At 62.8% G+C, this 11,869-nt stretch overlaps 1 protein-coding gene across 1 annotated transcript in view; it reads right to left on the bottom strand.

Moving 5' to 3' along the window:
* Positions 1 to 716: 716 nt before the first annotated feature.
* The window catches only part of CAMSAP3 (calmodulin regulated spectrin associated protein family member 3), a 35,522-nt gene continuing 24,369 nt past the window's right edge, over positions 717 to 11,869 (bottom strand). Inside the window, exons 10-21 of the mRNA XM_065419668.1 lie at positions 11,375 to 11,426; positions 10,009 to 10,085; positions 8,540 to 8,615; positions 8,003 to 8,154; positions 6,553 to 7,882; positions 6,306 to 6,429; positions 4,102 to 4,252; positions 3,582 to 3,884; positions 3,268 to 3,364; positions 2,762 to 2,880; positions 1,414 to 1,532; positions 717 to 1,247 (exon numbers count right to left, since the gene is read on the bottom strand). Coding sequence (XP_065275740.1) covers positions 945 to 1,247; positions 1,414 to 1,532; positions 2,762 to 2,880; positions 3,268 to 3,364; positions 3,582 to 3,884; positions 4,102 to 4,252; positions 6,306 to 6,429; positions 6,553 to 7,882; positions 8,003 to 8,154; positions 8,540 to 8,615; positions 10,009 to 10,085; positions 11,375 to 11,426 — 2,903 coding nt within the window. The 3' untranslated portion in view covers positions 717 to 944. The remainder of the gene's footprint in view (positions 1,248 to 1,413; positions 1,533 to 2,761; positions 2,881 to 3,267; positions 3,365 to 3,581; positions 3,885 to 4,101; positions 4,253 to 6,305; positions 6,430 to 6,552; positions 7,883 to 8,002; positions 8,155 to 8,539; positions 8,616 to 10,008; positions 10,086 to 11,374; positions 11,427 to 11,869) is intronic.

Here is an 11,869-nt window from a genome sequence, read left to right as displayed (position 1 = left end):
TGACAGGGTGAGGGCCCTGCCAGCTCATTACAGCATTGCCCAGCCCCCCCCACCACAGGGAGCCAGCAGGCCCTGCCCAGGCATCAGTGCCAGGGGGCTATCACCTGACCAGGCCCAGCTCCCCTTCCCTCTGCTCTAGCCAGCCCCCTAAAAGGGAGCAGGCCCCTCCCAGCTGGCCAGCAGTCCAACTTCAGCCCCAACCAGGGGCACAGGCAGCAGCCACCTGGGCTAGGAGGGGTGGGGGAGCCATGGGCACTGGGAGTCCTGCTCCCTGGGGCAGCTGCAGGTGGGTTCAGGCCAGGTCCCCTCCCCCCCAGGGCCCATGGTGCCCAGTCCTGTGCCCAGCCCCCTCCCTGCAAGGGGGGAAATTCAACACAGAATTCAATTGTGGCAGAAGCTCAGAAGATACAAAATAGACAAGACATGAAGAGACAGACACCCCCCACCTCCACCCATTGTCCCTCCCCCCCCCACCCCTGGCCCATCCCACTTATCAAATGCAACTCACTATATACAAATCATTGCAAAATCATTTAAATAGCTCAATCTCTGTATAGTTATGTATAATGTACACAGCCCAGGGGCCAGGCCCTGATCCACACCTCATGGAGGGAGGGGGAGAGACATGCCCCTGGGGTGCAGTCTGACATTCAGATGGTGGTGGTGGTGGTGGGGGGGGGGGGGGGTAGAGAGCAGAGTAGCCAGCCTAGGGGCACCTAGCCCCTCCCCTCAGCATAGGTTGGGGGCAGGGCCAGGCCTTACCAAGTCAGTTCTCTCCCCTGTGCCCTTTGACCCCATAGTTTATTAGTGTATTTGGCAGTTCCCAGGATAAGCCTTTCCCCCGCCTTGCTGGGCCCTGCCTGGGCACACAGCCGGGGCAGAGGGGTCCTGCAGCAGCAGCAGCTGTGTGAAGGATTAGCTCAGCTCAGAGAGGCCAGGAGAGGTTATTTAGGGGTGCCTGGCTTCTTAGGAGTGCCTGGCTTCTTGGTCTGCCAGAGGTGGCCCTGGATGGTGATGGCATCGACACTCATGGACATGGTCTTGGCAGGGATCTGGGTGAAGCGCTTGCGGTCCGAGTTGTACTTGTAGATGCCCTCGATCATGGCCTGGCTGATGGTGCGGGGACCATAGCCCGTCAAGCGCGTCAGCTCCTCTGTCTCCCCTGCCGGTGTGTAGAGCGCCCGGAACTGGCAGCTGGAGTCTCGGAACAGGATCAGGAAGTGATGGGCCTTGCTCCTTTCCATCTCCTGGGGAACAGGGGAGGGATTAGAGACCAGACAAGCCCTCAGCCCTATAACACAAGAGCCCCCTTCGCCCCCCAGCCATACCCCAGTGGGGCCACCTCTTCAGCCAAAAGGCGCACCCAGTCACCTCCCGCTCTGGGATGGGGGAGTAAGGGGTCCCCCCCCTCACCTCCAGGATCTTGTTCTTGTGGGGCTCGTTGACGCGGCCAGCCAGGCAGCAGTGTGACAGCGCATTGTGGATGATGTGCTTGTTGGACTTGGCGCTCGGCTCTTTATACAGCTTGGGCCCTGCCAGGGAGAGTTGGTTAGAGCTAGATCCAGTGACCTAGGAACTGCCCCACCAGGCTCTGCCCCCAGGGGACCTCCCACTGGGCTCCAGCCGGCCAACAGACCAGCCCAGGCAGTTCTAATCAATGTCCATGGGGATGGAGGTGGCAGCTAGAGGTGTTGGGGGGAGGGGTGTCTCAGGGCTGGGGCAGGCGGTGGAGGCAGGTGAGAGGCTGGGTGGGGACAGGGTCTCAGACATTGTGACAAAGTGGGAACTTTTTTTATAAATCCTATGTGCCTCAGTTTCCCCTGTATTTTGCATGGGGGGGAGGACTGTTTGATCTTAGCCTGCCCTAAGAGACAGAGGTCAGAATGGCACAGAGCCACTGAGCGCAGACCCCAGCTCGAAAACAAAAGGATTGGGGGGGGGGGGGGAGGAGCATTGGCTCCCACCTGGGATCTGAGCAAGGTGGTCAGACAGAGTCTGAATGTCAGGGCTTGGCCAGGCTCAGGGCTTCACCCATCATTGCTCTGGGCTGGCCTAAGGACTTCCCAGGCTGGGGTCCAGGTGCCTAAGAAACCCGACTGTTCTGACAACGCTGGGGGAGTGGCCCAGTCACCCGGGCTGAGTGGCGTCAGGCCCTGCGGAGTGGACGGGTCTCTCCCAGGGTCTGTCTCAGCTGGACTCGCTGGGCAGGGCTCACCGGGTGAAGCCCAGCGGGTCAGTCTCAGGAGGTGGGAGGCCATGTGGCCTGTCCTGGAGGAAGAGAGAGACCTGTTGGGGTCTGGCACAGCAAAGGGCTTCCTCCCAGAGACTTCCCCAGCTGGGGCCCTGGCCCCTGCGTACTCAGGGATGGAAGTAGGGGCAGTGGAGGCAGAGCAGGAGAGGGAAGGGGTCTCACCCATTTACTCAGGGATGGAGGCTGGAGAGGAGGCAGTGAGGGGAGTGGGGTGGAGGCAGGGCAGGGATCTTACCCATGTACTCTGGATGGAGACAGGGTGGTGGGGGAAGGCAAGAGGGGGGGATGCAGGGTGGGGAGGCAGCAGCGGATCTCACCCATGTACTTGGGGTTGGAGGAGCAGTAGAAGTGGGGGGAGGCAGGACGGGGGGGTCTCACCCACGTACTCAGGCACAGAGGAGGGACAGGGTAGGATGGTGGTGGTGGGTCTCACCTGTGTACTCTGGGCTGGAGGAAGGGTGGCAGGGGGGTCTCATCCCTGTGCTCTAGGACAGAGGGGGAGGGTCTCACCTGTGTACTCAGGCACAGAGGCAGGCGACGAGGCAGTAGATGCATTCTCCCAGTCCCGCTCACGGCTCTGGCTGCCCAGCAGCCGGCTGGGGGACATCAGGCCTGAGGGGGAGGCGGCTCTGTGGGGCAGTTAGATATGGGGCAGGAGTTCCAATGCAGGGGCCAATCAGACTCACCCTCCAGCTCCCTGGGAGTCACCCCCCCCACCCCAAACCTTCCATCTCCATCACTGCCCCCCCCCCCCAGGAGACTCCACCCCCACCCCCCCAAGAAAGGAGGAAGGACTCCAGGGATGGCCCCAGGCCAGCCCCCCAGCCTGGAGCTTTCCCTGCCAATGGGAGCCATGCTGCTTTCTCCCCTTGCTACAGGCCCCTAGGAGGAGCCAGGATGAACCCCCCTCCCAGTATCTAAAGTGGCAGAATCGGGGGGGGGCGGGTGGAGCATGGAGAAGCACAGGGGGTTACTTGCCCAGCTCCCCCTCCCCGCCCCCCCCCCCGCGCTCTCACCTGGAGGGTCTCTTGACAGTCAGCGAGGTCCCAGGGTCGTTGGCCACGGTGGAGAGGGACAGGGTCGACTGGGAGTACACCTTGCTGAGCCTGGATCCTTGGGGGGGGGGGGGGCAGAGAGCTCAGTCAGACAGCGCCCAAAACATCCCCCCAGCCCCCCAAACAGGCACCTCCCTGCCAAAGTTAAGTCAGACTCGACTCCTGGGCCCTCCAGGTCCTGGAGTAGGTGGTTTGGCTGCGTGAGACAGCTGGGCAAGGGGTGGCTCCCATGAACCCACCTCCCCCTACCCCCACTGTCCATGAACTAGCCGTACCGAGGAGCCCCTTGACCGGGCTGCGGGCCAGGGCCGAGTCGTCACAGAACACCGTCTTGGGCCGTCCCTTCTTGAGGGCGCGCACCGTGGTTGGCTTCTGTCGCAGCACCTTGTCCAGGTCCTCCATGAGCTTCAGCTGGTGGCGCCGCAGGTACTCCTGGCGTGTGAAGTCACCGCGCCGTGGGCTTGCTTCCTCCTCCGGCCGTGGGCGCTCCTCTGTCTGCAGCCTGGCACAGGGAGTATGGCCATGAGGGGCTGGGCTCTGCCCCAAAGCCCCCCCAGCCAGCCCTGCTGTAGGGCTCCCTGCACCCCCCCCCCCCGCCTGGCACCACCCCAGTGTGGTTCAGACCAGCCCCCCAAACACACACTCCTGGGTGCCTGTAGACCTGGGCTCCACCACACTGTGGCCCAGCCCCCCCAGGCACCACCCAGTCATGCACTCCCCCTGGGTGTCACCCTGGCACCTGCCTCCACCCACCTGAAATGGGCTCCTTCCCTGACACTGCCCCTGCTCCTCGACTCCCCCCTGCCCACCTGGCTGCCTCCTCCTTCTGCTCCTTCTCAGCCTCCAGCCACTGCTTGCGCTGCCGCGCCTCCTCATTGCGCCGCTGCTGGCGCTCCAGCAGGCTGGCCCGTTTCTGGGCCATCTCGTCCTCCGGCTTCTCGTCATCCTGGGCAGGGACAGAGCTAGTGAGCAGGGAGGGCCGGGGTCTGCAGGTAACAGTGATGGGTGGTATGTGGGCACACAGCAGCCCCTGGGACAGCAGACACCAGGCACAGAGGGCAGCACTGGACATGGGGTGCTGCCACAGCTCCAGGGAGGGTGGGCACATCCCCATGAAGCCAGAACAAGCCTGTAGTGCATCCTGGGTATCCCAACACTCCCACCCACTTGCCAGCTCCACGGACCTCAGCATAAGCCCCAGGGGCCCCAGAAAGCCACACAGCTGAGAGCAGGGTCCAGCTATCCCAGTCCATAGCCGAGCTGGGCCACTGCCCTGCTGCTTCAGAGGGAGGGGCAGGAAGCCACCCTGCTCAGGGGCAAATACTGACCATCCAGGCCTGTAACAGCAGTGGTGTTACCCAGACCAATATCTAACCCTCAGAGCCAGCTAAGCTCCTGCCCTGGGCACTATCCTGAGGCAAGGAGTTCGCCAGGGGAATGTGTCATTTCCTAGGCAGTCCTACAGCTATGGCTCGTGAGGCCCAGATCCCCTTGCTGCTCTCAGGTCAGTTAATCCCCTGCAGTGTCCCCCATGCAGCCCCAGCATGTGGGAGTTAAGCAAAAAAGACAATCGCTAGACCCAGATCCACAAAGATTCTGAGGTGCCCAACTCCCATGGACCCTACACCTGCATCCCTCCACAATGTGTTCTAGGCAATAGTCCAGGGGTTCTCAAACTGGGGGTTGGGACCCCTCAGGCGGTCATGAGGTTATTACATGGGGGGTCGTGAGCTGTCAGCCTCCACTCCAAACCCTGCTTTGCCTCCAGCATTTATAATGGTGTTAAACATATAAAGAAGTGTTCATCGTTTATTGGGGGGGGGGGTCTTACTCAGAGGCTTGCTATGTGAAAGGGGTCACCAGTACAAAACTTTCAGAACCACTGCAATAGTCTGATCCTGGCAGAATCCAAAGGGTTAACTATACAGCTGAGCTAACATCCCATAGCACTGCCCCCACATGGCCCACTGGGACAGGAGCGACCCCCAGCCCAGCCCAGCCCAGCCCAGCCACCAGTCAATGCCACAGCACCAGAGGGGCAGGACTGCATCCCAGCCAGCCCCCTGCTGCAGACCCTAGGGGAGGAGCCTGCTCAGAGGAGGCACCTGGGGGAGGCAGGGAGCCAAAAACAGTAGCACCAGGATTTCCCTACAGGAAGGAGCTGGCTGTGACCCAAGAGAGCCCAAGGGGAGGAGGAGGGAACCCCACAGAAGCCTGAACCAGCAAGTCTCCCGGTGCTGGGGACAGCACCCCTACAGGGGAAAGGCCCCATGTGCCATTCCTGACACTGAGCCGGCCAGAGCAGAGCAGTAGGGAGTGGGGCAGACTGACCTGGGAAGGTCATCTAGTTTTACGGGGACTGTCTGCATGGGGGATGGGAGAGCAGGGGGTGACTTTACTTGAGGGACAATACCTGAGCCTGTAACCTGAGCCGGGAGGGGGATGGGGCCAGGTAACACCTTTGCACAGAAAACGGAACAAAGGCTGGAGGAGGAGCCGGGGGGTGGGGTGGGGGGAGAGTGGAAGGAAACGGCTGCAGGGGAGTTTCAGTTTGAAGCTGGCTGGAAAAATGGAGGGAACCCCCCAGGGTTGGGGTCTAAGCTCCCTGCCCTCCAGAGGGACCTGGCCGAGGGGTCCTGGTTGTACCCGCAAGCTCTGCTTAGGACTGTGTTCCTGTCGTCTAATAAACCTTCGGTTTTACTGGCTGGCTGAGAGTCACGGTGAATCGCAGGAAGAGGGGGATGCAGGACCCTAATTCCCCCCCACACTCCATGACAGCCCCCTAGAGGGGAAAGGCCCTGTGTCCCATTCCCTGCTCCCCCCTCCCCAGAGAGGAGCACTCCCAACCCAGGGGCTTCTGTGACGATGGCGGGTTGCGGCCGAGACAGGCTCAGTGCTGTCCTGAGTGGCCCCGGCAGGCAGCCCAGTGATGGGCCATGGGAGGGGTACCCTGGGGCAGCGGGGATGTGTGGCTCTGTCCCATGTGGCCTAGCTCTCACCTTGAAGAAGAATCCCAGGCCAGCCCGTGGCTCTGCATCCATCACCTCGGTCAGCGACTCCTCCAGCGAGTCATCCCCGTCACCCTCCTCAGCCTGGAGGCTGGACAGTGGGATCTCAATGAGGCTGCTCCGCCGCTCGCCCGGCGAGGACACATCACTGGTGCCGTCCCCAGACACCCGGGCGCTGCCCATCCCGCCCTGCGGCACCACGGAGGCCACAGGGCGCAGATTGCCCTGGGTCTCCAGCTCAGGGGACTCAAGTGTCTGCTCCGGCCCAGCTACCTCCTCCGAGAAGTGGATGGAGGAACGGGTCTGCATGGGCACCTGGCTGGGCGAGAACTTGCGCAGGTGGGGCAGGGTGTCCACGTTGTGGGGGGGCGTCAGCACCCGCGTCAGGGGAGGCAGCTTCAGCTCCACAGGCCGGGCATGCTTGGGACTCTTGGGGGGCGTGGGGGCAGCCTTCTTGGGGGCTGGCTGGGGCGAGCGGGGCGCAGTGGGGACGGGGGGCTTACGGGAGGGGGAAGGCGAGGGCGAAGAGGACGAGAGCTCCACGGAGCGGGGTGGCACGAATTCCCGGCTGGCCCGTGGGGCGGGGCCCTTGGGGGCCGGGATGACCCAGGCCTGGCTGGGCTTCTTCTCCTGGAGCAGGCGCTGCTGCTGCTGGCTCAGGCGGTGCATGTCCAGCTGCAGGGAGCTCAGCGCCGTGTTCAGCTTGGCCACGGCCCGGTTGTAATCGCCCAGGTTCTCATCCAGTGGGGCCCCCTTGATCTCTGGCGAGAACGTCACCTGCTTCTCCAGGCGGCCCTGGCTTGGCCCATCCTCCTCAGCCTGCACCTGCAGGCTGCCCCCGTCCTCCTCTGCCTCCAGCCGGGCCAGCCGCTCCTCCAGCGACAGCTTGGCCTCCCCCTCCTCCTCCTCCTCCTCTCCCCCCTCCCTGCGTTTGAGCTGCAGGAAGGCGCTCTTGCCCAGACGCTGGCGGTGCTTGGCAAAGATGGCCTCGATGCGCTTCTTCTGCGCCTCAATGGCGCGTCGCTTCTCCTCCAGCCGGGCACCCAGCTGGCTCATCTCGGAGCTCAGGGCAGGGCTGCGGCCAGGACTGTCCTCAGGGGGCACGGCGCCTGCCTCCGAGCTCTCACCGGTGCTCTTCTGCAAGGCCTTGCCCTCGGGGGCCACCAGCTTCTTCTTGCGCTCGGCGAAGCTGGTCATGCGCACGCCAGCGCCTGAGGAGCCTGCGCTGTCGGGCTGGGAGCTCAGCGAGCTCAGGCCCGAGGAGGTGTCGTCCTTGGTGCCAGGCAGGCGGGCAGGGTCCTCAGCGTCCGAGTCCAAGCTGCCGTCCCCAGGGGGGGTGGGGCCCTCAGCACGCCCGTTGGGGGGCCCGCTGTGGAAGCGGTAGACAGCCAGTGCTGGCGTGGGCTCGGGCGCCTGGGTGGGCTTGGTTGGCTCTGGCGAATGCAGGTAGAAGCCGTCGGCCGCCCCCTCGGGGTGCAGGCGCTCGCTGCTGTGGATGATCTGCAGGGCCTCCTCAATGGTGGGCAGGTCGGGGTACCCGTCCGCCAGCCCGTTCTCCACGGGGGGGCCCTCGCGCTCCACAACCCCCTTGGCAGACAGCGCCACCTTGTGCACTGTCCGGTGTGGCGCCACCAGCCCATTGGGGGCCTCGTCCTTGGCCAGCCGCTGGGCAGCGTCCTCAGGGAGGGGGCCAGGGGAGCGGGCCAAGCGGGTGGGCACAGGTGCCAAGCTGTCTGAGCTGATGGAGCGCAGCATGCCCACGGGGTTCCCCATCACGATGTCCACGTCACTGTCCAGCCCAAAGGGGATGCTAAATGACACGGCCTGCGACAGCGGATGGCTGCAGGGAAAGGAGGGGTGAGGGGCTGGCCAGAGACAGGCTCTGCCCCCAGAAAGGGATGGGCCCCACGTTACCATGCCCACCCCAGAGGGGAACAGACCCTGCCCCCTGCACAGATGACTGCGAGGACAGCAGGGGGCCAGGGTGTGGCTATGGAGAGACAAGCCATGCCCACAAAAAGGGACAGTCCCCCCCCCCCCCCCCAGGCCACATGTGCCAGCTCTGGCCCTTGCACAGAGCTGGGGGTGGGATGGGCTGAGCTGGGGGAAGGCTCCACCTCCCATATCCCCATCCCCACCCCTACCAAGGGTTAGGGCCCAACAGCTCCTGGCCCAGCCCCCACACCTGCGATGCTCCCCACCCACTCAGCCCCTTCCTGCCTCACCTCAGCTGTTTCTTGCTCCAGGGTTTGCCAAATCCGCCCTCCACATGGGACATTGAGGTAGAGTGGTGCATGGAACCTGGGACACAGAGCTATGGTCACACAGAACCCCCCAGACAGCCTGGAGCCCCCAAGCCCCTGGGACCTCACATCAGCCCCCTGCTGCAACAGCCCAGAGCACCCCAACCCTCAGAACCCCACCCTCTCAGATGGCCCATAGCCCCCAACCCAAAACCATGTAGGGACCTCACAGAATGGCTCAGACCCACCCCAACATCTTGCGACCCCAGCCTGCCAGCCCTCTAGGATGACTCAGATCCATCCACCCCAGCCAGCCCAGAAGCATCCACCCCCCCACACCCCGATCCACCCCATGCCCCCCCTAGAATAAGCCAGAGCTGTCCCCAGCCCCCTTCAGGATGGTTTGGGGCAGGGACTGGGTCTATAGGGACCTGGGCTGGGGGCGTTACAATGCCTCTCTCTACACCCTTATGTGCCCAGGGGCAGCACAGGGGCCTGGATGCCAACTCAAGGGGTTCAGGGCCAGATCAAGCTAGGTGGGCCTTGGAGGTCCCCCATTTTTTCCCCTATGGGGGCTCTGAAGCTCCTAGCTGGGGACCCTCGCAGACAGCAGGCATCGGTCAGGGGAGTGTACCCCCAGCTAAGGTCAGACCAGGCCTGAACCCCACACAGCCCCAGCAATAGCTGGAGCCTTCCCCGACCCCCAGGGCCAGTGCAAGGATATTTCGCGCCCTAGGCAAAACTTCCACCTTGCGCCTCCCCTCCCCCCGGAGCATCACTTATTATAAACTTTCAAAAATGAATACAGTGGAGTTGCATCTTACGCGGAGGTTAGGTTCTAAGGTCAGCGCGTAAGAGGAAAATCACGTATAGTGAAAGTTACCATAAAGTACAGTACACACAGTATACACTAGAACAGGGGTTCTCAACCTACGGCAGGCGAGCCGATTTTTTTTTAAATGGCAGGCTGCAGGTTCCGATGAACGGAACCCCAGGCCGGCGGACAGAACCCTGGGTGAACGGTCGGAAGCCCAGACTGTTCACCCAGGCCGGCAGGAGTCTGAGCGGAGCTGCCGGTCAGGGGTCCCGGCCGCCAGCCCGCTCAGTGAACAGAACCCAGGCCGGTGGGCTCAGCAGCGGCCGGGACCCACAGCTTGCGATTAAAAAGGCTCGCGTGCCACCTTTGGTAGGTTGAGGACCCCAGTTCTAGTGTATACAGTGTATACTGTACTTTATGGTAATTTTCACTATATGTGATTTTCCTCTTACGTGCTGACCTTAGAACCTAACCCCCGTGTAAGATGTGACTCCACTGTAGTGTAAAAAAAAAATTGGGGGGCACCGCTTTTTGGCACCCCCAAATCTTGGTGCCCTAGGCAGCCGCCTAGTTCGCCTAGTGGTTACACCGGCCCTGCCGACCCCCATCCCCCGTGGAGGGCAGGGCATCTCACCTAGCGAGCCTCTGAGCGGGGACTGCGGCTGCCCGCCTGGCAGGAGCGGGTGTAGGAAGCTGAACACCGGGGAACCACTGCAAGAGAGACCGCACATGAGGCTGGAGCACATTAGATCACACCTGAGCCCACAGGTGCCAGCTCAGCACCACCTGGCCCCAGAGGAGACATCTGAGCAGCACGCATAGGCACCCTGTGCCAGCCCACCAGCGGGCTCCTGGCTTTGGGTGTGGCCAACATGGTGTATCCATGCTGGGGAGGTCATCACACTCAGGCATTCACCAGGGGGAGCTCTGCCTGGGTCGCAGCCTGGCAGGGGCAGTGATTAGGGGCGGAAGCCAGCCAGACTCAGATTGGACTTTACAAACTAAAATCATTCAAGTTCTGCCCTGGCAGGAAGTTAACTAAATGAAGCTCTGGTCAGGATGGCAGGGAGAGCCATGATTCATAAGCCAGGACTCCTGGGTCCTGGAATAGAGTGGGGGCTAGTGGTTAGAGCAGGAGCGGGGAGTCAGGACTCCTGGGTTCGATCCCCGGCTCTGGGAGGGAGAAGAGGGTGTTTTCTTTTGGAGGAAGGGCAGTCCAGTCTCACAACCCCGCTGAACGTTTCTCTTCCTGGGTGGAGGAGGAAATTGCCCCCGTATCACCCCCCCCCACCACCACACACACACACACACACACACACACACACACACACACACACACACACTTTCCTCCTCCCCAATCATGATACACTCGCTGCCCCCAGAGGGGGGGGGGACAAACCCATGGCTGCAGGGGTCCCCTAGTGGGTCAGAGCTGATCCTGCCCAGGCGCTATTAAGCTGGCAGGTGAGTCATGGCATCAGTACGAGCCCAGCCAGGGCCTGGAAAACAGCATCCTAGCAGGTAGGTGCTGCAGAGACTCCAGCCCCCCAGCACAGCCCAGAGGAACCTCCCGAGCTCCAAGGGGGTGAAGAGAGGTCAGGCTCCACAATACCTCCGAGACCCACCAGCTTTATGGAAGAGTCATCAAGAGCTCAGCAGGAGGGAATGACCCAGTGCTACCAGTCCAGTCAGACAGAAGTGACCTGGTGAGAGCGCCCCCTAGTGCCGCACTGGGGCCAGCACTGACTGCCAGGGGAGAGCGCCCCCTGCAACGCCCCCTAGTGCCGCACTGACTGCCAGGGGAGAGCGCCCCCTAGTGCTGCACTGGGGCCAGCACTGACTGCCAGGGGAGAGCGCCCCCTGCAACACCCCCTAGTGCCGCACTGGGGCCAGCACTGACTGCCAGGGGAGAGCACCCCCTGGCCCCTCACTCACCAGCTCCTAGGGTACCACAGCAAGACCTGCCCACCATGCCAGGCTGCAGGGGTGCCAAGACTCACCTATTGCTGTTCCCACTGCTGGGCGTCAGGGAGTCGCTCATTGAAGGCGGATCTGGAAGGCAGGCAGGGAGCATGAGTCTCTGCCCCCAGCCACTCCTGGGGGACGGGCATGGCCGGCATCCGCCCAGGCCAGGCTGCCAGCCCCACAACCCCAACCTGAACAGCAGCCAAGGTCCTTCAAAGGGCTTCGCCAACACAGGGCCTTTGTTCTGGGGCTGGGCTGAGCCAGCTCCCAGCATGCTCCACTCCCACTCCTCTCCCGCCCCGACCTTGGCCAGGGAGCAGCAGCCACAGCCCGGACAAGGTGGCTGGAAGGGGGGGGGGAAGTTCCCCGTGGCTGGGGGATGCAATGAACCCCCCACACCTTCCAGGAGCAGTCAGTCAGTACGACATCCTATGCTGGACCCCAGGCAGGAGATATCTGCCCCTTTCAGACAGGGCTCCCCAGCCCCCCCTGTACCCCACTGTGACCGGGGGGGTCTAGTGCCAGCCAAA

The sequence above is a fragment of the Emys orbicularis genome, chromosome 19 (genome assembly GCF_028017835.1).
Source record: "Emys orbicularis isolate rEmyOrb1 chromosome 19, rEmyOrb1.hap1, whole genome shotgun sequence".
NCBI classification, from domain to species: Eukaryota; Metazoa; Chordata; order Testudines; family Emydidae; genus Emys; species Emys orbicularis.
Note: the sequence above shows the minus strand (reverse complement) of the source record. Positions and strands in the feature narration are given on the sequence as shown.